The sequence below is a fragment of the Hyperolius riggenbachi genome, chromosome 6 (genome assembly GCF_040937935.1).
Source record: "Hyperolius riggenbachi isolate aHypRig1 chromosome 6, aHypRig1.pri, whole genome shotgun sequence".
NCBI classification, from domain to species: Eukaryota; Metazoa; Chordata; class Amphibia; order Anura; family Hyperoliidae; genus Hyperolius; species Hyperolius riggenbachi.
The window spans coordinates 336,200,350-336,225,312 of NC_090651.1; the positions used below are offsets into that span (position 1 = coordinate 336,200,350).

The following is a 24,963-nucleotide window of genomic DNA, read 5'->3' on the forward strand; positions in this document are numbered from 1 at the left end:
GCAGCACCATTTTTATGCCACGGCGCTGTGTGCCATTATTCTCTGATCCGAGGACTCCACAGAGCCTGTGCATGTATGGCTTAATACATATAAATAAATGTACATGTAAAGACAAAACTGAAAAACAGACAGCAGAGATAGTGCTGTAAGGTCAGCACTGCCCAGCCTTTCTTACTTTCGACAACACCCATTTTTTTCCATAGTGTAGTGGGGAGCAGCCTACTCCCCCTCAGCCCCCCCCCCCCCATGCTTTGGAGCACTGACCGTCAATCTATGTCTCCTAGAGTTAGAGAAGATGGTGTGCATACATTGGGCCTGCAGTCAGAGCTCTGAATCTGGTGGGTAGGGATGCAGGCCACACACCTTCTACTCAATGAATAGCTGTTGTGAGAGATAAGACAGGCAGGGCAGTGCTGAACTAACAGTACTGGCCTAGGTGTGTGATGATCCGCTCAGCTGGCTGCACAGGCAGACAGCTGTTTGTCCATTCCTCTAGTCTGTGGGCTGCAGGTCTCTGGAACAGAGACCTGTCTTTCCATTGCAAGTTTCTGGTCTGTTCTCTTGCTGGGGAATTTGCATACATTCGTTATGCAAATCCCCTACCTGCCTTCTTTGATGACTGGCACTATAAGAGCTTTATGTTTCCCAGAAGGCTTGGCTGGTCATTTCCTTTCCATGGTCTGTTCCTGATGGACACTGCTGGAGTGTCAGCCATTGCTATCTAGTATAGTTAATTCCTGGGGGTTGCTTTAGGCTCCCCTTCTAGCCCAGTCAGGTTGTATTATCTGTATTGCCTGTTCTGTCTTGTCTTGCCTGTTGCCATTGTCCTGCCCCAAAGGTGGTCGACAGGAAATGGTTCTGATGTCTGTTCTTGGAGTATAGCTGGTGCAGCGGTTGCTACCAGCTATCTCTTCTGTTCTGTCTCCTGGGATCGCGCTAGCTACTTTTCGCTAGCGCTGGGGATCCTTCTGTTCTGCTACTCTGTACCTGGATCGCGCTAGCCACTTTTCGCTAGTGCTGTGGATCCTATCTCTCGCTTGTCCCTGTTTTCGTGTGTCTGTCTTGTCTGCTACGCTTGCTGGAGGCTCGGTGAGATAACCGTTAAGCAAGCGCTCGCGTCCTCTGTTTCATGTCTGTCTGTCGATGGTTAGTTAGGCGTGCTTGTCTCTATTGTGCTTATCACGTGGAGACCGCGCATAACCGCGTGCACTGTTGCGAATGAGTGCGGTGTTTGTGGTTAGCTAGCGTTTGTTATTTTCCGTATCTCCTTATTGTATTATTTACTGTGCCTTTGCTACCCTCGTATTCTATTCTGATCTGCCTTGTGTCACGTCTGGCGATCGCACCTCTCGCGATCGCGTTCCTATTTCATATCTGCTGTTGTGTGTGTGCACGGTCGCGGGGTGGCGACTGGATTGGCGCACACACATACAACCTGTCCCTTTGCTCAATCTCATTCGCAATCGCCTCACTTGCGATTGCGTTCTGCGCTTCGTACAATTCCTGTCTGGCAACTTGTGGAGGTACAGAGGATTGGTTCCTCTGCACTCCCCAGCGCCATCTGCCGACAGGAATTTCCCTCTACAGGTGCGTAGCACCTTTTGCTGGGTGCCTGCAAATATACGCTTGTGGAGGATTTCCGCCGTGTCAGCGCACGCGTTGTGCGCTGATCACGGAGAAAGTTCCACAATCGTTACAAGGTGTCAGTTTATCATTTTCACTTGTACATGGGTGTTTATGCCGTACATGTTACGGAATCACTAAGGCCTATTCCTGGGACTCTCAACAACACCATACTTTGGCAGCCCATACTTTGTTCTATAGGTTTGTTCTTTGTATGTCAACGTTCTTAATGAATGGCTTAGTGTGTATATAACCTCACCAGCAACCCCTCTTATCAGAAAAAAATGTATATAAAAAAAAAACTTACTTTGGCTTTGCAAGGTGGGCAACTGGTTGTATTTTTTTTTACTTGATATAAGAAGGCCCTTGGAATGGTTAAGAAAGAAAAACAAAAACAATAATAAAACGCCTAACCAGGCCTAAGGGCAGGAGGCCCTTAGAGAGTCCCTTGTGAAAAATTAAAGCTTTAACTGTTTCTTTTAGCTTTTGTAATTACCTCTTTATTGGGAGCAAAAGCTACTGGTGTGGTATGAAGATGAATGATCCAGGTAGAGGAAGATGATGGAGCTACAGAAGCAGTTAGAGGAGCCTGATAGGCCTGCCTGAGGCTCTGGGAGGTGAGGACAATCTACTGAGCTGGATTGGTGGATCTTCATATGGTTAATCCCATCATACTCAAGTTACTGAAATTGCCTTTTTTCACACACTGAGGGCAAATATGAAAGAAAATAATACTTTTGTCAACAGCAAAGGTATAGAAGAACAGCCATATAGCAAAGATCCTGTAACCATGCTTAGCAGTGAGCCACAGTAGGACCCTCTTCTTCATGGACTTCCTGCTCCATCTCCCTAGGATGTTGCTGCTGTGTAAATTCTTTCTTCTTTTACCCCTACTTGTGACCCTGTTGGTTCCTAGCTTCAACCCATGTTGGGTCAAACACATTGGCATTTTAGACCAGCAACTTCTGCTCTTTCCCCAGCAGAACCAGGCTCATATTAAGCACTCTGTGTATAAAAAGAAGCACTCTATAGTGCAGTGATGGCTAACCTTGGCACTCCTGCTGTGACAAAGCTACAAATCCCATCATGCCTCTGCCTCCCAGAGTTATGCTTAGAGCTGTCAGAGTATTGCAATGCCTCATGGGACTTGTAGTTCCACCACAGCTGGAGTGCCAAGGTTAGCCATCACTGCTATAGTGCATTGAAAGCTATTTTAATATCTACAATAAAAGAGTAAAACTTACAAGATGTAAGGAAGATTCAAGCTTTTACAAGTAATTGTAGTAATGGTCTGCCTCGCGCTCTATTCCTTCACGCTCTGTGGCCAGTGGTGCAAGCATCTAGATCTCTGTAGATCTCAACCTTCCTCAAATCATAGTAAGCACTAGGAGGTGCCTACCGTCCTCTCTGGCATTGGAAGTAGAGGAGGACAATGCAACTTTACTAGAGAGAGAGGGTATAGGGTGAGCCAGCTTCTCTGTCTTTAGGGCCTAGAGTGAGTTGTGTGGTGGATGCTCCTCAAATTGTTGTTCCCTTTGTTTTTACCTCTGACTATGGTTTGATTAGAAGCTGATGTTTTAGAAAAAACTCAGATAGCAGACGTTTTGCTAAATCACACATCCCATCATCTACCACTGCCTTCTCCTGAGACCAGGCTCAACCTCACAGTAAGATTGAGGTTGAGGTGATGATTACACCTAGTAATTGCATTGTCTTTCTTTGTCCTCCTCCTCTGATTGGTCCTCTTTTTTTCCCCTCCCCTACCAGTAGGGATGCTCATTTGGATTCCGCGGAAATGCAATTTCCGAAATTCCGATCGGAAATTGCATTTCCGCATCGGAATGCGGAAATCGGTAATGCAAGTGCGTTAGGCGGATTTCCCCTGGAAATCGCGGAAATTCCGGCCGACTTTAACATCGATTTTCTCAAAAACTATAAGGTCTTTTTGAAAACTTTTTTTGCATCTTGTTCAGGAGATTCTGTTTAATAAACCCTGAAAATTTGGTGTTTCTAGGACTTACAGGGGCTTTGCTATAAACCGCTAAAGTCGGCGGATTTTTACTGTAATGTAAAATGCAGAAAATCTGCTTCTGCCTATTTTCTGCATTTACTATACAGTAAAAATCCGCTGACTTTCGCGGTTAATAGCAAAGCCCTCGTAAGTCCTAGAAACACCAAATTTTCAGGGTTTATTAAACAGAATATCCTGAACAAGATGCAAAATAAGTTTTCAAAAAGACCTTATAGTTTTTGAGAAAATCGATGTTTTTGTCGGGCGGAATTTCCGCAATTTCCGGCGGAAATTCCGCATTGGAATGCGGAAATTGCTAGCGGAAAGCGGAATCGGTATTTGGCAATGGCGGAATGCGGATTTACCGCAGAATCGGAAATTGCCATTTCCGACCATCCATGCCTAGCTCCAAGCAAACTGCCACAATGCCTTCTTTTTAGAATGGCTGAAAAAGGCAACAAATGCAGCATGTAATACAAAAATAGGATGGTCACCAGGAATTGTGTTCTTTATTGTTTTACAAATGCAGCACTAACAAGTTTCAAGTCTCACACAAAGATAATAACAGATATAATTTACACCTTGAAGGACTTTGTAACTGCAAACAACATACACGCATTTGGTTATGTTTTATAGCAGTGTTCTCCCTAGAATTATTTCCATCTGGGGGGCAGGGAAAAGTAGCCGGGTTGGGTGCAAAGGAAGGGGGGGGGGGGGGGAGCTCTGCTTAAAGCATAGGAGGAGGATGTGAAGGCAAGCCAATAACAGCCGGGTGCTCACCAAAATTAGCCATGTGGAGCACCGTCCCGGCTAAAAGAGCCTGAGGAGAACACAGTATAGTTCTGTGTACAGGTAGTCCCCGGTTAAGGAACGAGATAGAGACTGTAGGTTCGTTCTTAACCGGAATCTGTCGAAACACTGTGTCATCTCCGCCCCTTGTACCTCCTCTATGCCTCCTGTGCCTCCAGTGTCCCCTTCTGTGTCACCTCTTTACCCCTATGCATTCAGTGTCACCTCTGCCCCCTTATGTCCTCAGTGTAGTGTACCACAGCAAAATGTAATTTTACTGGTGTTAAAACTGTTCTTTGATTTTTAAAAATCGCTTTTCTCAAACACTACAAAGTCTTCTTGGCTGGTCATGATCATGTGATCATATGCCATTTTCTTCCTTATATTTTGTTTGTTTGTTTTTGTTTTGTGGTAAGGTTGACTTGTCTGGAAACATCATTTCATATACTGTAGCAGCCTGGTTACAGATACTTCTTTATTTTATATTATTATTATTTAGTATTTATATAGCGCCGACATCTTCCGCAGCTCTGCACAGGGTATATTGTCTTGTCACTTAACTGACCCTACAGAGGGGCTCACAATCTATTCCCTACCATAGTCATGTGTCTATGTATGTATCATGTAGAGTATGTATCATAGTCTAGGGCCAATTTAGGGGGTATTTTTACAATCTAGTAGAGTAGTTTTTATGGTTTTAATTGACACAGTTTTGGTATTACAGTGTTGTCTACTTTTTTTGAATAAAGATTATGGTGATTTGAAGCACGGCCTGGTTCCACAATCTTTCCAATTTAGGGAGAAGCCAATTTACTTATCTGTATGTTTTTAGGATGTGGGAGGAAACCGGAGTGCCCAGAGGAAACCCACACAGACATTGGGGAGAACATACAAACTCTTTGCAGATGTTGACCCAGCGCTGCAAGGTGAGAGTGTTAACCACTAGGCCACCTAGAACATTGCGCTGGTCCAGGCTCAAATTCTTGTTAAAGTCAATAAGGTAATGCTAATAGTCTGAGCTGTAGAAAAGTTCACAAGCAAATGACTTTTATGAGGGAAAAACTGGTGATCAGGAGGAGAAGGTGATGGCAGTGCAGAGATGTTGTCCCGCTGGTGCACTGGAACCTGAGCGTCTCGTTTAGGAGTCCGTAAGTCAGTGTCTGAGTTCCAAGATCACACATGCTCTTTGTGGCGCATCCACGAACTGCGACCATTCTCTCTATGGGTGCTGTGAAAACAAACCTAATAGTTATGTCATAGCAGTATATGTAGTATATAACATTGTCTTTCAAAGTGGGATTACACTCAAAATTACGTTTTGCAGGAATCCATTAAACACAGTAAACACTATAAGACTAATTTGATATAATTTCAATCGATATTTACACCTCACTGAAGCTAAGTAACGGATATAATTGCCAGTTGCATTGCATTAAAAAGACATTAACCTCCCTGGCGGTGCATTTCTGTCTGGAATTATGAGTCCAAAGCGGTAAATGTTTTTCAAGAATTTTAGGCCTCCAATTCTTAAAAGGATACTTAAGTCAAAAATAAAAAATGATTTTTACTCACCTGGGGCATCCCTCAGCCCCCTGAAGCTGGATGGTGCCCTCGCAGCCTCGCTCCGATCCTCCTGTCCCCGCCGGCGGCTACTTCCGGGTTCAGCGACAGCCGCCGACAGGCTGGGAACGCGAGTGATTCTCCGCGTTCCCAGCCACTATATCATCCTCTATGCTGCTATAGCGTATAACATATACGATATAGAAGCATAGAGGGTGATATAGCGGCTGGGAACACGGAGAATCACTTGACGGCGGCTGTCGCTGAACCCGGACTTAAGTATCCCTTTAAGTCAAAACTCACCAAAATATGCCAGAATAAAAGCCTGGTAGACATTTTGCATATAAATAAGACTAGAACACACATTTGTTGAAATGAATTAAATTTAGGAATAAACTTAAAACATTGTGAAACTGTAGAAATAAGGCAGGCAGAATATATATATATATATATATATATATATATATATATATATATATAATGTAAAAAAAAATAAAACTGACACTCACCTGGGGCTTCTATCGCCCCCCCGCAGCTGTAATGTACCGCGCCGTCCTCTTCCGATGCTCCGTTCCCCGCCACCGGTAACCTGCTAATTAATTGTCTAACTAGATGAATAGAGCTGCGGCTGTGGCTGTGCGCGTCATTGGGAGCTTACTGCACAGGCGCAGTGCAAGAAAACTTTGTACTGCGCCTGTGCAGTTAACGCCCAGTGACCCGCGCGGGAGCGAGCACGCGCGCAGCCATGGGGGCGCAGCTGCAGTTCTATTCGTTTAGTTAGACGAATAATTAGCAGGTTACCGGCGGCGGGGAACGGAGCATCGGAGGAGGTCAGCACAGGACATTACAGCTGCAGGGGGCCGATAGAAGCCCCAGGTAAATGTTAGTTTTATCTTTTTTTTATACATTTAAAGAGACTCCGTAACAAAAATTGCATCCTGTTTTTTATCATCCTACAAGTTCCAAAAGCTATTCTAATGTGTTCTGGCTTCCTGCAGCACTTTCTACTATAACAGTCTCTGTAATAAATCAATGTATCTTTCCCCTGTCAGACTTGTCGGCCTGTGTCTGGAAGGCTGCCAAGTTCTTCAGTGTTGTGGTTCTGCTATGAACTCACCCTTCCAGGCCCCTCTATGCATACTGCCTGTGTGTTATTTAGATTAGAGCAGCTTCTCTCTTCTCTCTTATCTTTTACAAGCTGGATAAATCGTCCTCTGAGCTGGCTGGGCTTTCACATACTGAAGAATTACAGACAAGGGCAAAGCTGTTTGCAGGAAGAAAAGAGCAGCCTGAAACTTCAGTGCATGAGAGCAGAAGGGGGAGAGAAACACACAATGATCTCTTGAGATACAAAAGGAAGGGTGTATACAGCCTGCTTGTGTATGGATGTATTTTCTATGTGTGGACATACTGTACATCAACCTACTTCCTGTTTTGGTGGCCATTTTGTTTGTTTATAAACAAACTTTTTAAAACTGTTTTTAACCACTTTTAATGCGGCGGGGAGCGGCAAAATTGTGACAGGGGGTAATAGGAGATGTCCCCTAACGCACTGGTATGTTTACTTTTGTGCGATTTTAACAATACAGATTCTCTTTAAGAGAACCCCTTTAAAATCAAGGAGAACTACTGATGATAGAGAGGACCGGTGTGGTCTGAATGATAAAACTACATTTTTGTTTCTGAATTATTTGCGACATGCATGGTGAGGGGTGTGGTTAGGACATGGTTAGGGGTGTGTCTTAAAGTGTCCCTCTTTCTTAACTCAAATAGTTGGGAGGAATGGAGAAATTACCGTAAACATGGGTGGATTCTAGAAGACACATGCGCTCATTCCCAGTGCACTGCATGTTCTGTGTGGAGTAACACCAGTCTGACTTCAGTGATGTGCAGGTGGGGCAGGTCAGTCCATTTCCTCCAAAAGTATCTTCAGGCACTGAAAAAATAAAGGAAGATCTCTGTAAAGCAAAATCTACGAGGCTGAAAAGGAATCATCCACTGAGGTAAACCAAAAGGAAGTGAGGTATCTTTAAAGTGGTAGGAAACTAAGCATTTCTTATTTGCTCTAAGAGATTTTTTACAGCATAAAATCTTCTACCACAAAAAATTGTAGCAGAACAGCATCCAAACAGTTAAACACATCACTTTATTCAGTGGAAAGTTCCTTGCTTCAGTGGGCAGCTTCTGGCCACTTCCAAAGAGGTGATTACATCCTCTTGTTTACATTACTTTGTCTGCTATATTCCTAGCTGTGAAAATGAGCTATCTCTGCTTTAGAAGCCGAGAGCTGTGAAGTGATCACTAGATATGTTTAATATACAAATACAGCAGCTATGCAAGGAAATGTAATGGCAGCTATCAGAGCAGATGAACTGCACTTTGGGAACTTGTAACAATATTACGTGTGCACAAAAGCAAATGTATTACATGATTTGTATCAGCTTTAACAATTGCATGCTTTTTTCTTTAAAGATTGTCATGCTGTTTCTTATCTTGTAGAGCAGAGAGGATGTTTTGAGTTCAGGTCTGCTTTCTTACTAAATATTAATAGGTTTACTTTAAGAATGCCTAGAAAGAAGCAAAAAGGACTTACATCCAGGTAGACTTGGTGTGCAGAGATCTCGGTCACAACAAGAGGTGTTGAATTTGATCTTGCTATTAGGAGTGCTGGCGCTGGCTGGGGTGTTACACATGCTCTTAGGGGCACAGGACATGGCAAACTCACTATTCTTTATATAAGCACCAACTGGGAAAAAAGATATAAAATATGTAACGTAATGATTAAAATTGCATCTATTTTACAGCATTGATTTGTAAATGAATTAGTCAGTGTTTTCCCATTGTAAAATCTTTTTTAACCCCTTATTTACATTCTTAAAGAGAATCTGTACTCTAATATTCTTACAATAAAAAGCATACCATTCTATTCCTTATTTTCTCCTGTGCCCCTCTGTGCTGTTTCTGCCACTCTCTGCTGCAATCCTGGCTTGTAATTAACAGTTTTAGGCAGTGTTTACAAACAAACTAACCAGACAGAGGTGCCATTCGTGCTACTGACGAGCTACTGTTTGTCCCCTATCTTATTGCCTGATGAAGCGGGCTGTGCCTGCGAAACGCGTTACATCTTTTGGGGTACCAATAATAAATTTATTTGTTTAATTCAGACAGTATTTTGAGTCTGCTTTCCGGAGGTAAGTCCACCACTGCCTCCCAGCAAATTTTAAAATGTTTATTACCTTTTATCCTGCTGGCGCCTCTGTTCTCTTACGATAAACTAACCAGCTTGTGATAGGCTCACATAAGCAGAGTGTGCTAGTCATACAGCGTGTGCAGGCGGCCTGCAGAGGGTGTGTATCGCTTCTATCCAATCACAAGCAGCCCTGCACATTCCACACACTCAAGCTTTAGCCCGACAGACACGACAGAGGAAAGTAGATAAGATTTATTACAGAGACAGTGCAATTAGGAAAGGCTGCAGTAAGCCAGAGCACATTAGAACAGGCATAGGAACTTATAGGATAGAAGAACTAAGGCTGAAAAATCTGTTACAGAGTCTCTTTAAATGTACCACAGGTGGCGACATCTTTACTGCTGGCAAGGTGCATCACTGCAGAAGGTTTATTTGTTGTGTGTTCCGAAGTGAGCAGAAACAACACCTGGGCCCATATGCAATAACATTTTTCTCCTGAGGTTTCTCCTAGGAGATATTTTCTCATCTTCTGTTTAAATAAGTTTTCAGCACTCTGCAATTGAAAAAGCGCCATAAAGAAGGTGAAAAAGTACTTACAAAATTATTTGGAGTATTTTCTTGCTTTCTGGTGGTTTAAAAGGCATTTCATTGACCAGGTGTAAAAATATCACCTAGGAGATATCACCAAGTCAGGAGAAAAATTGAACTGCATGTGGGCCCTGGTCTCCCAGAGTGAACTGGTAGGAGGAGGCTAGATAACTAAATAGCTTAGGCTAAATATCACTGGGGAGGGCAGGGTTACAAATCAATATACATCAACATATACAGTACATATGGGAAGCGTTTCCGTTGCTGAAACTAGGATAGTTAACTTAAAAGTGGGTATCCTGAATAATATATTATATTCTACTATGTCAGTGAAGTGTGTCTTAAAGGGACTCCAAGCTCAAACTAGAATAAAAATGTGAACTTACCCGGGGCTTTCTGCAGCCCAGTGCTGGTCGGGAGGTCCCACAACGTACATCCGGGTCTTCTCCCAGTGCCTCCTCCAGAAATGGCTGGCTCCCGGCGACACTCGGCCCGAGTGTCGGGCTCACTACGGGGGCCGCCTCGCGTCATCACGGCGGCTGGCGTGACAGTACGATGCATGCGCGGTTTAATCGCGCATGCGCCGTACTGTCACGCCGGCCGCCATCATAACGCGAGGCGGCCGGTGTAGTGACGTCAGACGTGATGTATGCGGAAAAGGAGTGTCCCCGGGAGCTGCGGGCCAGCCATTTCTGGAAGAGGCACTGGGAGAAGACCCGGATGTACGTCGTGGGACCTCCCGACCAGCATTGAGCTGCAGAAAGCCCGGGGTAAGTTCAAATTTTTATTCTAGTTTGAGCTCGGAGTCCCTTTAAAGTTGATCCTGTGGAGCATCACAACAGACCCAGCTGAAGTGATACAGGCTGCTATTCAGCCTTACATGAATCTGAGACCAAAGCCATCTCAGGTTTTGTACTCACTTGGCGCTTCCTCCAGCCCCCTTGAAGCCTCTTGGGAATGTGATGGGGGTGCCAGTATGGTTGGGCCGCACATGCTCAAGGAAGCACGACTGGGACAGAAAATCAGGCTGTCCAGCAGGGTACAGGAGCTGCACGGGGAGACGGCAAGGGACCGAGTGACCTGAAGAGGGCTGGATGAAGCCCCATGTGAGTAGTATAACACCTGAGATGACTTTCGCCTCTGCACTTTTAAGTATTGTGTGCACTGGTAAATGAGGCCCTGCAAAGCTGCAGCAACTCTCAAATTGTGCTGGACATCCTGGGTCAGGAGACCTGCCATCATATATCCACCTGCGTCTGGCTAGGAGACAAGGGCCCATATGCAATTCACTTTCTTACCTAAGTTTTCTCCTTGGTGAATTTTTCAAACTTGTCAATAAAATGCCTTTTAAAATACCAGCTCAATACTCAAAATCATTTTGATAGCACTTTTTCACCTTCTTTTTGGTACTTTTTCCATTGCAAAGTGCTAAAAAATTATAATAAATCTAAGATGAAAAATTCTCTCCTAGGAGAAAACTCAGGAGAAAAAGTGAATTGCATATGGGCCATTTTCAAAATGTGTCAATAAAATGCATTTTAACCCACCAACATTTGAAAAAAATGTGAATTGCATATGGCCCAATGTGTCTTAGCCATGATTTTGGTTTGAGGAGAAGGAACATGATTCCAGGGGAGATAACTGTGAGGTAAGAGGCGCCCCAAAGGAAAGATGACTTAAGCGAGTGATATTTGTAACAAAAGGCTTACCTGAAGGCAAACACCACTAAAATTAATAATTCAATATTCTTTATTAGCACTGGAAACAACACGCTTCACAGGTCACTGCCTGCTTCGTCAGGTTATTACAGTGTCTCTGTAAACAAAGAAACAGTCTATAGGAACACCTAGTGGTTTACTGCCTTCAGGTAAGCCTTTTTTGGTTACAAATATCACTCATCTAAGTCATCTTTCTTTTGGGGCACCTTTTACCTCCCAGTTAAACCCCCACTCCCCAAATTCACTTTGGGTGGAAAGTCGAGTTAGAGTCCTTTGGACTGTCTAACTAAACATTCTTCCCAAGCAACCCAACTGCTGACGGAAGACTTCTTGAGACCCAAGTGAGGATGGGAATTTCTCACCTGCTTGATACTGTGGTTGCTTGTTTTGCAACCTACCTTTGTAAATAATATTGTTTATATATTATTCACACGTTTTTGCTTTGATTTTTTTGTTTTGATATACTACACCATAAGGGGCTCCTGTGTTTCTTTGTGTTTTTATTTTCTGGAAGGCTCTTTGGGAACCTCCCCAGATGACCATCACTATTCCAGGGGAGACCCCTGAACCAATCAGGAGTGGACGTGAGCTCCCCACCCCATCAGAGAACCATTAATTGTTAGCACTATAGAGTCTCTAATAACAAGGTAATCCCCTTTGTACGTTCTGTGGTGTCATCCACCAAGTTCTCAAGCTTTTTTTGAAGTCCGAAATACACTGTTTAGATTGCTCTGTGTATTTCACTGTAGAAAAATAGAAGACTGCAGAATTATGCTTCTTGCCTGAGTACATTTTGCCACTGCGATGCAGGATGTGAAGGCCCCCTAGGGGGGATTATGACATGCGTCTGAGAAACGGCTCTTGCTGACAGGAAACTCTGTGCCCTCTGAACTCTTAGTTCTTGCTTTGCTAACAGAAGAATGGAAGACTGAATCCTTATGTCCAAAGAAACTCCCAGAAAACCGTTGCTCTGGTTTAAAATCTGACTTTATTCGTTTATGATGCACTCTATTTTTTCAGTGTTATCTTCAAGTTCTGAATAGGACCTAGGAAGGTTTCCTTGTTCTCAGCTCCCAGGAAGAAGTAATTTAGATATAGGACTAAGGCTGGGTTTACACTACACCCCAGCCACAACGATTCCCAGCTGATCAAGTTTCGGCCTAAATCAAGTGTTTCAGTTGATAATGCTGGAGGACATATTCCGCTAGATCGGTGGCAGGTCTGGATTTGATTTCGGGCCAACCCGTGCAGAAGCCGAGCTACTCTCACCTGTCTGTTGGTGCTACCTCCCGTGTCTTTTCTCCACCGCCAGGACATCTTCCTGTGTTTTCACAGGACTGTATATCATGTGACAAGCACTAGAGGGCATATACTGGTTGCTTCTAGTAGTCACATGATGCCCCTAGTGTTTGGCCTTTAGCGTTTAGCCATGAGTCACACAGCTCCCTGGGAGTGAAGAGACAGGAAGAAGCCTCAGTGGTGGTGAGAAGACAAGGGAGGAAGCAGCAGCGAACAGGTGAGAGTAGTTGCCTTTGTTGTCCCTACACCCTCCACGCCCCGGGGGAAGGGGGATACTGTGAAACCTGAAGGACTCTGCAGGAAATGTGCACAGATGTTCAATAGGTTTCATGCTAAAATCTATTGAAGATCTGTGTACAATGTGTGTAGAGATTCAATCAGATTAGATCCCTCTCTGATTGGCTGGCTGCATTGACCAGTGTATGGCCAGCCTAAGTCTTGATAAAATAAATGTATTCAAAGTCTTTAAAGGAATACTATCGAACTTAACAAATTTCTGTCAATAACATAAATCAAAATTGCATTAACAGTCCGTGCAAACACAGCATATCTTTTTGCTTTGCAATGTTTCTTTTTCTTTTAATCTACCTTCTAGACGGATCCTCTGACAAGCTGACGGCGACGGCTAATGGGGCAGCTCATTATGTCAGAGGGGATTCCTTGTTACAGTGCAGTAGTGTGTTATACTCATGTTTCCCCGTATAAGCCAACACTATTCAGCATGTCATCTGCCACACTAACCTGCTATAAGGAGCGAGAGACAACCGCTCTCGCTCCTATTCTGCCCAGGCAATCTCCCAGGAGACTTCCGTGTCGGGCTGCCGCCGCATCATTAGTTGTTTGCCATTGCTACGCAACGGAAGCAGGAGCCGAAGGGAAGAAGCAATGATGCGCCCTCCTCCTATGGTTGCCGTTGCGTAGCAATGGCAAACAACTAATGATGCGGCGGCAGCCCGACACGGAAGTCTCCTGGGAGATTGCCTGGGCAGAATAGGAGCGAGAGCGGTTGTCTCTCGCTCCTTATAGCAGGTTAGTGTGGCAGACGCCATGCTGAATAGTGTTGGCTTATACGGGGAAACATGAGTATAACACACTACTGCACTGTAACAAGGAATCCCCTCTGACATAATGAGCTGCCCCATTAGCCGTCGCCGTCAGCTTGTCAGAGGATCCGTCTAGAAGGTAGATTAAAAGAAAAATAAACAGTGCACAGCAAAAAGATATGCTGTGTTTGCACAGACTGTTAATGCAATTTTGATTTATGTTATTGACAGAAATTTGTTAAGTTCAATAGTATTCCTTTAAGGCCTGGGGCCAACTAGGGCACTTTCAGGAGTGATTTGTCTGCCCTTGCTTCCACAAAATTTAGATTTTCCAAAATCGCAATGTCTGTAGCATTTCCAAAGCAATTTTTAATCACAGAATGCAGGGCTCAAAATTGCATTCATTGCTTTTTTAGAGTTAAAATTGCTCTTTAGAGCAACTTGTGATTTCTAGTGAGCCTCAGCCCTTAAGGGTAGCTCGCTCACACTGACTACCATGCAAACTATGGATGTAGTGCCCCTTTCTTCCATACATTGGTTCTTCAAGTTTATGCTTGAGAGAATCACAATATAGTTGGCAGAGATCGAGCACAGTAAGCTGAACCATTCTCAAAACTTGAAGGGAACCTGAAGTCAGAGGCACATGCAGAGTGGGATTTAAGCATTTTACTTCCCAAGGACCAGTTAATAACCTCGTTACCCACCCCGGTCCTGTGTTTCCCTCATCCTGTGCTGTTCTCCTCATCCTGTAATGTCCTTCACTGCCGCAGACCGGGTCTGTGACCACTGCCGATTACATGTTTGGCAATTTAACTGCTTGAGTGAGCCAGCGGCTGCCCACCCCTTGCTTTCGGGTGCCCTAGGCCATGGCTTTTGTGGCCTAGCTTCAAATTCGGCCATGGGCCCATGGAGGCAAAACAGTCAATTGCCTCCTGATCTTTTTGACTGCAGTAGTGTCTGAATTATACACCAGAAACAAGCATGTAGCTAATTCAGTCAGATTTCAGTCAGAGACATCTGATTTTGGTTCTTGATTTTACAAACTGCTTGGACTATTTTAAAGTGTACCTGTCAGGAAAAAAAAAAAGACCAATCTGGGTACTTACCTCGGGAGAGGGAAGCCTCTGGATAATCTAGTGGCTTCCCCATACTCCTTCACTGGCTCATTCCAGCACTTTCTCCTCTGCCAATCATCAACAAGGCGCATCGACCCGAGATGTTTCATGCTACTTCGTAGATGCAGTGCGGTCATAAACTCAAGATTTTTGTGGGTCTCAGAATTGGAATGGCTTGGCGGAGGAGGACAGGGGAAGCCTCTAGAGGTCCCATAGGCTTCCCTCTTCCTAGGTAAGTATTCAATTTTTTAGGTTGCAAACATCACAGTTTACTTTAGAGTAATATTGGGGGGGGGGTTCTTGACACAAACCGTGAACTGAGATAGCAACTTTTAGTAATCATCTGTTCAGAGCTCCATTTGCTGATACTGAACACAGTAAATTAGTATTATGCAGATTAGCTGATCTCACTTACCCATGGATACTTCAGTCACAGAGAGGGCACACACCTGACCCGAGGGACAATCCATTGTAGAACCTTCGCACAAATCCATTAATGGAGCAATACATACCCGACAAGTAAGGGCATTAGCTGCAAAGACAAATAAAGTCAAATAAACGCAGTTGGAAAGCGTTTAGCGGTGTGCATGAAATAGAGGCACAAGGAAAAATGGGAACCATGTTAATCTGTAAAGTGTGCATGATAAATACCGTTATGAATTGGGCACCAAATGAAAACAATATATACATGTAACGCTCGGTGAAGCACAGAGAGGTCTGATTACCGGTGAACTGCAGTATCACAGGGAATACAGACGTATATCAGATTATATGTGATCTGCAGTATCACCGATAATCCAATATACTAGCTAACCTCTGGTCACCTGAGTAGAGTGTAGTGATTGGTGCAACAGTAATACAGAGGAGAGGACTAGCCTCAGTGCAGCAAGGAGAACTGCACAGATTCCTTCCACAGGTCTGAGCTCTCCAAGACGGGAGGAGTCAGACTAACAGTGGGGAGGAAAGTCCGAAAGTGACACTCAGGCGTAAGTGTCACTGACGGGACAGGGAACCGCCTCCAATCGTGAGGTCGGTTCTCGGGGTCGGGCAAGCCGAGTCGTAACCACACAGACAGATAAGGTACAAGATCAGCAGACAAAAGGCGGAGTCAGAGTACAGGCAGGGTTCGGCAACGGGGTATCAGATATATCGGGGTACAAAATCAGGAGGCAGAAACAGAGTCTAGGAGCGAGCTGGGGTTCGGTAACGGAGAATCAGAAATAACGAGGTACAAGATCAGAGTACAGAAGAGTAGTCAAGGCAGGCAAGAAGTCATAACAAATATCACAATCAAACTAGTACTTTAAGCTATCAACGGAATCTAGCTTAGTGTAGGATTACAGCTCCAGCTGGTCCCGGCACACTAACGGATCTGACTAACGGATCTGGGTGCTCCCACGTATGTGAACGCAACGCCAGACCAGGAACAAATGAACAGCTGGCCATATATATACATGGAGGCCTCTTCAGCCCCTCCCTAAGTGCTGGACCAATCAGGAGGGAAGCCAGGGTCAGCTGACCAACCTGGTCAGCTGACTATCTCTGGCTGGCATTTATGTTCTGCCTGAGTGCGCGCGCGCGCGTCACTCTAACTCCAGAGGGACTACATGTCCCAGCCACAGCAGCCCTGCTCTGTGCCTCCACAGCGGAGGCATGCGGGCCAACCGCCGCGTCTAACGCGGCGGTTTCTCCGCGCTCCGCATGCCTCTGCACGGGAACAGCCGCCCCATGCTGGGAGGAGGCGGCTGCCTCCCCGTGTGTGAGGCTGCTGTATGCGGGAGGAGCCGCCCGCCGCTGGCTCATGGCGGCGGCTCCTCCGTGCTTTCTCACAGTACCCCCCCCCCCCCGAGGAGTGGACTCCGGACAGCTCCTTCCAGGTTTTTCTGGGTGTACTGCATGAAATTCTCTCACTAATTCGTCCGCATGCATGCGGTTCCGAGGTACCCATTGCCTCTCCTCAATGCCGTACCCCTTCCAATGTACGAGATACTGCACCGAGTTCTGTACCGTACGTGAATCTATGATTTTCTCCACCTCATACTCGGGTTGGGCATCGACTAAGACAGGAGGAGGAGGAGCGGGACCCACCTGGACTGCCGGTTTGAGAAGTGATACGTGGAAAGACCTCACCCCACGCATGCTGGTGGGAAGATCAACGATATATGTGACATTGTTGATCTTCCTAGTAACTGGGAATGGACCCACGAACCTGGGGCCAAGTTTGTCAGAGGGCTGTCTCAGGGTCAAGTGACGTGTGGACACCCAAACCAAGTCTCCTGGCTGGAAGCTCCACTCTACTGAACGTCTTTTATCAGCTTGACTCTTTTGACTAAAAAACGCCTTTTGTAAATTATTTCTCACCGTGCGCCAAATGTCTTTAAAAGACCTCTGCCAGGCCTCCAGAGCTGGAAATGGGGTGGAGACCACTGGTAATGGTGAGAATTTGGGCAATCTTCCAGACACAACCTGGAACGGAGAGAATCCGGTAGAAGAGCTCTTTAGATTGTTTTGTGCGAACTCCGCGAAAGGCAGAAATTTGACCCAGTCATTCTGTGTCTCCGCAACATAGCACCTCAGAAATTGCTCCAATGACTGGTTGATTCTCTCCGTTTGCCCATTGGTCTGTGGGTGGTAGCCCGATGAAAATGACAGTTTCATACCCATTTGTTGGCAGAATGCCCTCCAAAATTTAGAAACGAACTGGACTCCCCGATCCGAGACTATGTTTTCCGGAATGCCGTGCAGCCGGAACACATGTGTGATAAACAGGTCAGCCAGTTCCTGGGCTGAGGGGAGTCCTTTCAAGGGCACGAAATGGGCCATTTTACTGAAACGGTCGACTACCACCCAAATGACCGACATGCCTTCTGACCTGGGAAGTTCGCCCACAAAATCCATGGACAAATGAGTCCATGGCTCACTCGGGGTGGGTAAAGGCTGCAAGGTACCCACAGGTGCCAGCCGGGAGGGTTTGCTCTTGGCACAAACCGCACATTCCCTCACGTATTCCTTGCAATCAGCTGCCAAGGAGGGCCACCAGGCGCATCTGGCTACCAGATCCTGAGTTCTAGATGCTCCAGGATGCCCAGCATTTTTATGCGTATGGAACATCTCCAGAACCTGGAGACGGAACGGTAACGGAATGAACAGCACCCCTGCGGGTTTTCCTTCCGGGATGTCTTGTTGAAAGGGAGTTAAAGTCCCCTTCCAATCCTCCCAAGTCTCTGTTGCGGCCAGTACCAACCTCTGGGGAACAATAGTCTCTGGAATGGAGGGCTGTGCTGTTTCAGACTCAAAACACCTGGACAAGGCATCCGCCTTGACGTTTTTGCTACCTGGGGTGTACGTAATAATGAAAGAGAACCGAGAAAAAAATAATGACCAACGGGCCTGGCGAGGGCTCAACCTCTTAGCCCCCTCGATGTATTCTAGATTTTTGTGGTCAGTGTAAACCGTAATCGTATGCTCCGCTCCCTCTAACCAATGTCGCCACTCCTCAAAGGCTAACTTAATGGCTAAGAGCTCTCTGTTGCCAATATCGTAGTTCCTTTCCGCAGGGGAGAACCTATAGGAAAAGTAAGCACATGGGTGCAATCTACCCTGCAGGCCAGATCGCTGGGACAGCACAGCCCCCACCCCGACCTCCGAGGCATCCACCTCCACAATAAATGGAAAAGACGTATCCACATGTCTGAGGACGGGTGCGGAACAAAATAGACCCTTCAGGGTGGCGAAAGCCTGTAACGCCTCAGGAGACCAGTGAGTGGTATCTGCACCCTTTTTGGTAAGACTGGTAAGTGGGGAAATCACCGTAGAGTACCCCTTTATGAACCTCCTGTAATAGTTGGCGAAGCCAAGAAACCGCTGAAGTGATTTCAAGCCTACCGGCTGAGGCCATTCTAACACAGCGGAGACCTTGGCTGGATCCATGGACAGGCCTGTAGTAGAAATTATGTACCCCAGAAAAACGACAGATGTTACCTCGAAGATACACTTTTCTAATTTTGCGTACAATAGATTCTGCCTTAGCCTGTTCAACACAAACCTCACATGAGTTCTATGTTCAGAGAGATTGTTGGAGAAGATGAGGATATCGTCTAAATAAACAAGAACAAATTTCCCCAACACCTCTCTGAAAACCTCGTTGATGAGCTCCTGAAAAACGGCCGGGGCATTACATAACCCGAAGGGCATCACCAGGTACTCATAATGCCCGTCAGGTGTATTAAAGGCCGTTTTCCATTCATCGCCCTGTCTTATGCGTACCAGGTTGTACGCACCCCGCAAATCCAGTTTAGAAAAGATCTGGGCGCCAGTGATCTGTGTGAACAAATCGTCTATGAGGGGTAACGGATAGCGATTCTTTATCGTAATTTTATTAAGACCGCGGTAGTCGATGCAAGGCCGCAGGCCTCCGTCTTTCTTTTTACGAAGAAGAAACCTGCCCCAGCAGGTGACCGGGACGGGCGGATAAAGCCTTTGGCCAGATTCTCCTTGATGTACTCCTGCATAGCTAATTTTTCGGGCCCCGACAAATTGTACAAATGACCCCGGGGGGGTACACAACCAGAACGGAGATCAATGGGACAGTCAAAAGGGCGATGTGGAGGCAATTTATCGGCTGCTCTAGGGCAGAAAACATCAGAATATTCAGTATACTGATCTGGTACACCTTCCACCTGAACTCTGGTCTGTCCCAATGTTAATCTCCCCAAACACTGTTGAAAACAATGGGGAGACCAGGAGGTTAACTGGCCTGTGGCCCAGTCTATGTGCGGTGAATGGACTTGCAACCACGGCATACCTAAGATAATAGTGGAGGTTGACATGTGTAAAACGAAAAATTGTAACTCCTCCCCATGCAATACCCCTATGGTGAGTCCCACCATCGGAGTCTGTGACAGGGCATGATTCCGTTGCAAAGGGGAATCGTCCACTGCCGTAACCTGAACGGGGGGTCTCACAGGAGTGAGTGGAAGGCCCAACTCCTGAGCAAAATCAAAATTCAATCAGTCAATAAAGGCTTCAGTGGATACAGATTTATCCTCCCATGTAACAGTACAAGGGAGCAGTAATTTCTTTTCTTTAAGGGGTGGAATTTGTGCGCCCAGGGTGTCACCCCCCACTACTCCTAGGCAAACTCGTTTCCCGACCTGTTAGGGCAGTTTCGAACTCTATGCCCTGCTGCTGCACAATACAGGCACAGCTGCTCTGTCATTCTCCGCCTTCGCTCCACCTGGGTCAGTCTCGACCGACCAATCTGCATAGGTTCGGGCGGCGGCAAGGCCGGGGAGGGTGAGACAGGCGGAGAAGGTGTTACTAGGGGTGTAGCAGATGGTGCTGCATACGATGTCACCCTGACACGGTGACTGCCCCTAGCCTGCCTCTGATGGCGCAACCTGCGATCAACTCGGATGGCCGATGTTATGGCCTCATCAATCGTCTTGGGCTCGGGTACGGTTAACATAAGATCAGAGACCTCCTCCGACAACCCAGACAAAAAGTAGTCCATTAGTGCAAAGTTGCCAAATCTAGCTGTGGCTGACCACCTGCGGAATTCCGCCGCATAGTCCTCGACCGATCCTCTGCCTTGCCGCAAAAGTTTGAGCTTCCGCTCCGAAGACGCAGCAAGGTCAGGGTCGTCATAAATCACAGCCATAGCCTTAAAGAATTCCTCCACTGAGGTCAAAGCAGTATCAGTAGGAGGTAGGTTATATGCCCAGGACTGGGAGTCACCAGTCAACAAGGTCTTAATGAAGATGACCCGTTGGGTCTCAGTCCCCAAAGATCGGGGTCTCAATTCAAAATATGATAGCACTCTACTCCTGAAATTCCGGAAGTCAGACTTGTGGCCGGAAAATTTCTCGGGTACAGGCATACGTATATCATCACTAGGAGAGGATCGCACTGAATCAACTGACGTCTGGAGGGTTTTCACAGAGCCTGAAAGGGCATCAATTAAGGCTTTGTGCTGGCCCAAAGCTTGATGGATGTTATCCACCGAAGTGGCAAGCACAGTCAGAGGATCAGTGCGTGATTCCATAGTTTTGTGGTCTGGCGTTCTGTAACGCTCGGTGAAGCACAGAGAGGTCTGATTACCGGTGAACTGCAGTATCACAGGGAATACAGACGTATATCAGATTATATGTGATCTGCAGTATCACCGATAATCCAATATACTAGCTAACCTCTGGTCACCTGAGTAGAGTGTAGTGATTGGTGCAACAGTAATACAGAGGACTAGCCTCAGTGCAGCAAGGAGAACTGCACAGATTCCTTCCACAGGTCTGAGCTCTCCAAGACGGGAGGAGTCAGACTAACAGTGGGGAGGAAAGTCCGAAAGTGACACTCAGGCGTAAGTGTCATTGACGGGACAGGGAACCGCCTCCAATCGTGAGGTCGGTTCTCGGGGTCGGGCAAGCCGAGTCGTAACCACACAGACAGATAAGGTACAAGATCAGCAGACAAAAGGCGGAGTCAGAGTACAGGCAGGGTTCGGCAACGGGGTATCAGATATATCGGGGTACAAAATCAGGAGGCAGAAACAGAGTCTAGGAGCGAGCTGGGGTTCGGTAACGGAGAATCAGAAATAACGAGGTACAAGATCAGAGTACAGAAGAGTAGTCAAGGCAGGCAAGAAGTCATAACAAATATCACAATCAAACTAGTACTTTAAGCTATCAACGGAATCTAGCTTAGTGTAGGATTACAGCTCCAGCTGGTCCCGGCACACTAACGGATCTGACTAACGGATCTGGGTGCTCCCACGTATGTGAACGCAACGCCAGACCAGGAACAAATGAACAGCTGGCCATATATATACATGGAGGCCTCTTCAGCCCCTCCCTAAGTGCTGGACCAATCAGGAGGGAAGCCAGGGTCAGCTGACCAACCTGGTCAGCTGACTATCTCTGGCTGGCATTTATGTTCTGCCTGAGTGCGCGCGCGCGCGTCACTCTAACTCCAGAGGGACTACATGTCCCAGCCACAGCAGCCCTGCTCTGTGCCTCCACAGCGGAGGCATGCGGGCCAACCGCCGCGTCTAACGCGGCGGTTTCTCCGCGCTCCGCATGCCTCTGCACGGGAACAGCCGCCCCATGCTGGGAGGAGGCGGCTGCCTCCCCGTGTGTGAGGCTGCTGTATGCGGGAGGAGCCGCCCGCCGCTGGCTCATGGCGGCGGCTCCTCCGTGCTTTCTCACAATACAGTGGTAATAACGATAGTAAAACATTGTTACATGTTACCAATATTTTACTACAACTAAACCCAAGCTTTCTGTCACACAGAACCCTCCCCCCTTTGATGCCTTACCTTAGAACCCCCCTTTCTGATGCTTAACCCTAACCCCCCCTCCTAACCCCCCCCCCCTAACCTTATCATTTTAAAAATGATAAATTTAAAAATATTTTTTTAAAGAAAATATTTATAAATATAAAATACAAAAAAATGTAAAAAAGATAACTTTCTAATTCTCAAAACATAACAAATCCGGTTAGAGAGGCCCAGAGCCCGCTGTCTATCAAGCCCTCACATTTCTTCTTTGGGATTCTAATAGCCAATATTTGCATTAGCACCTATGGGGTGCCAACATCATCCATTAACTGCAGGAGCCCAAATTTCTGCTTTTGTTTATTGTAATGTGATTTGGGTTCAGTCACAAGCCACAAGTTGAGATAACAGGCTTCCATACCCCCAACTTTTTGAGATGAGAAAGAGGGACACTTAAGCCACACCCCTGCCACACCCCTGCTCACGCCTAGTGTTGGGCGAACATCTAGATGTTCGGGTTCGGGCCGAACAGGCCGAACATGGCCGCGATGTTCGGGTGTTCGAGCCGAACTCCGAACATAATGGAAGTCAATTGTTTTTTAAAGCCTCCTTACATGCTACATACCCCAAATTTACAGGGTATGTGCACCTTGGGAGTGGGTACAAAAGGAAAAAAAATTAGCAAAAAGAGCTTATAGTTTTTGAGAAAATCGATTTTAAAGTTTCAAAGGGAAAACTGTCTTTTAAATGCGGGAAATGTCTGTTTTCTTTGCACAGGTAACATGCTTTTTGTCAGCATGCAGTCATAAATGTAATACAGATGAGAGGTTCCAGGAAAAAGGGACCGGTAACGCTAACCCAGCAGCAGCACACGTGATGGAATAGGAGGAGGGCGGCGCAGGAGGAGAAGGCCACGCTTTGAGACACAACAACCCAGGCCTTGCATGCGGACAAGAAGCGTGCGGATAGCAATTTGCTTTTTGTCGGCATGCAGTCATAAATGTAATACAGATGAGAGGTTCCAGGAAAAGGGACCGGTAACGCTAACCCAGCAGCAGCACACGTGATGGAACAGGAGGAGGGCGGCGCAGGAGGAGAAGGCCACGCTTTGAGACACAACAACCCAGGCCTTGCATGCGGACAAGAAGCGTGCGGATAGCAATTTGCTTTTTGTCGGCATGCAGTCATAAATGTAATACAGATAAGAGGTTCCAGGAAAAGGGACCGGTAACGCTAACCCAGCAGCAGCACACGTGATGGAACAGGAGGAGGGCGACGCAGGAGGAGAAGGCCACGCTTTGAGACACAACAACCCAGGCCTTGCATGCGGACAAGAAGCGTGCGGATAGCAATTTGCTTTTTGTCGGCATGCAGTCATAAATGTTATGCAGTGGTGGGTGAGCGGTGTACTACTGTTCCCAGCAGAGACACAGAGTGGCAGTAAACACAATGCTATACAGTGGTGGGTGAGCGGTGTACTACTGTTCCAAGCAGCGACACAGAGCACAATGCTATACAGTGGTGGGTGAGCGGTGTACTACTATTCCCAGCAGCGACACAGAGCACAATGCTATACAGTGGTGGGTGAGCGGTGTACTACTATTCCCAGCAGCGACACAGAGCACAATGCTATACAGTGGTGGGTGAGCGGTGTACTACTGTTCCCAGCAGCGACACAGAGCACAATGCTATACAGTGGTGGGTGAGCGGTGTACTACTATTCCCAGCAGCGACACAGAGCACAATGCTATACAGTGGTGGGTGAGCAGTGTACTACTGTTCCCAGCAGAGACACAGAGTGGCAGTAAACACAATGCTATATAGTGTGGGTGAGCGGTGTACTACTGTTCCCAGCAGCGACACAGAGCACAATGCTATACAGTGATGGGTGAGCGGTGTACTACTGTTCCCAGCAGCGACACAGAGCACAATGCTATACAGTGGTGGGTGAGCGGTGTACTACTGTTCCCAGCAGCGACACAGAGCACAATGCTATACAGTGGTGGGTGAGCGGTGTACTACTATTCCCAGCAGCGACACAGAGCACAATGCTATACAGTGGTAGGTGGGTGAGCGGTGTACTACTGTTCCCAGCAGCGACTCAGAGCACAATGCTATACAGTGGTGGGTGAGCGGTGTACTACTGTTCCCAGCAGAGACACAGAGTGGCAGTAAACACAATGCTATACAGTGGAGGGTGAGCGGTGTACTACTATTCCCAGCAGCGACACAGAGCCCAATGCTATACAGGGTGAGCGGTGTACTACTGTTCCCAGCAGAGACACAGAGTGGCAGTAAACACAATGCTATATAGTGTGGGTGAGCGGTGTACTACTGTTCCCAGCAGCGACACAATGACTGGGGGGACCCTGGCTAGCCTGGCTGGAGAGAGAACTACCCGGCCTGCCTACCCAAAGCTAAACCCACTGACAAATGGCGGAGAAATGACGTGGATCGGGTATTTATTTACCCGAACCACGTGACCCGTTCTGCCAATCAGAGCGCGTTCGGGTCCGAACCACGTGACCCGTTCGGCCAATCACCATGCGCTCTTAGTTCAGCCATATGGCCGAACAGTTTGGCCGAACACCATCAGGTGTTCGGCCGAACTCGAACATCACCCGAACAGGGTGATGTTCTGCAGAACCCGAACAGTGGCGAACACTGTTCGCCCAACACTACTCACGCCCCTGTCACACCCCTAGTCCTGCACACGATAAAGATTTCATAAGAAAAACATGCTGTTTTATAATTCAAACC

General features: G+C 46.6%; 1 protein-coding gene across 2 annotated transcripts in view; it reads right to left on the reverse strand.

Annotated features, from left to right (window-relative positions):
• Positions 1-4,116: 4,116 nt before the first annotated feature.
• LOC137522936 (phospholipase A2 inhibitor NAI-like) overlaps positions 4,117-24,963 on the reverse strand; it is a 33,801-nt gene continuing 12,954 nt past the window's right edge. For both annotated transcript variants that reach the window (XM_068243092.1, XM_068243093.1), the window contains exons 2-5: positions 15,352-15,468; positions 8,577-8,729; positions 7,779-7,919; positions 4,117-5,651 (exon numbers count right to left, since the gene is read on the reverse strand). In XM_068243092.1, the coding sequence (XP_068099193.1) occupies positions 5,455-5,651; positions 7,779-7,919; positions 8,577-8,729; positions 15,352-15,468 (608 nt within the window). In that variant the 3' untranslated portion in view covers positions 4,117-5,454. The remainder of the gene's footprint in view (positions 5,652-7,778; positions 7,920-8,576; positions 8,730-15,351; positions 15,469-24,963) is intronic.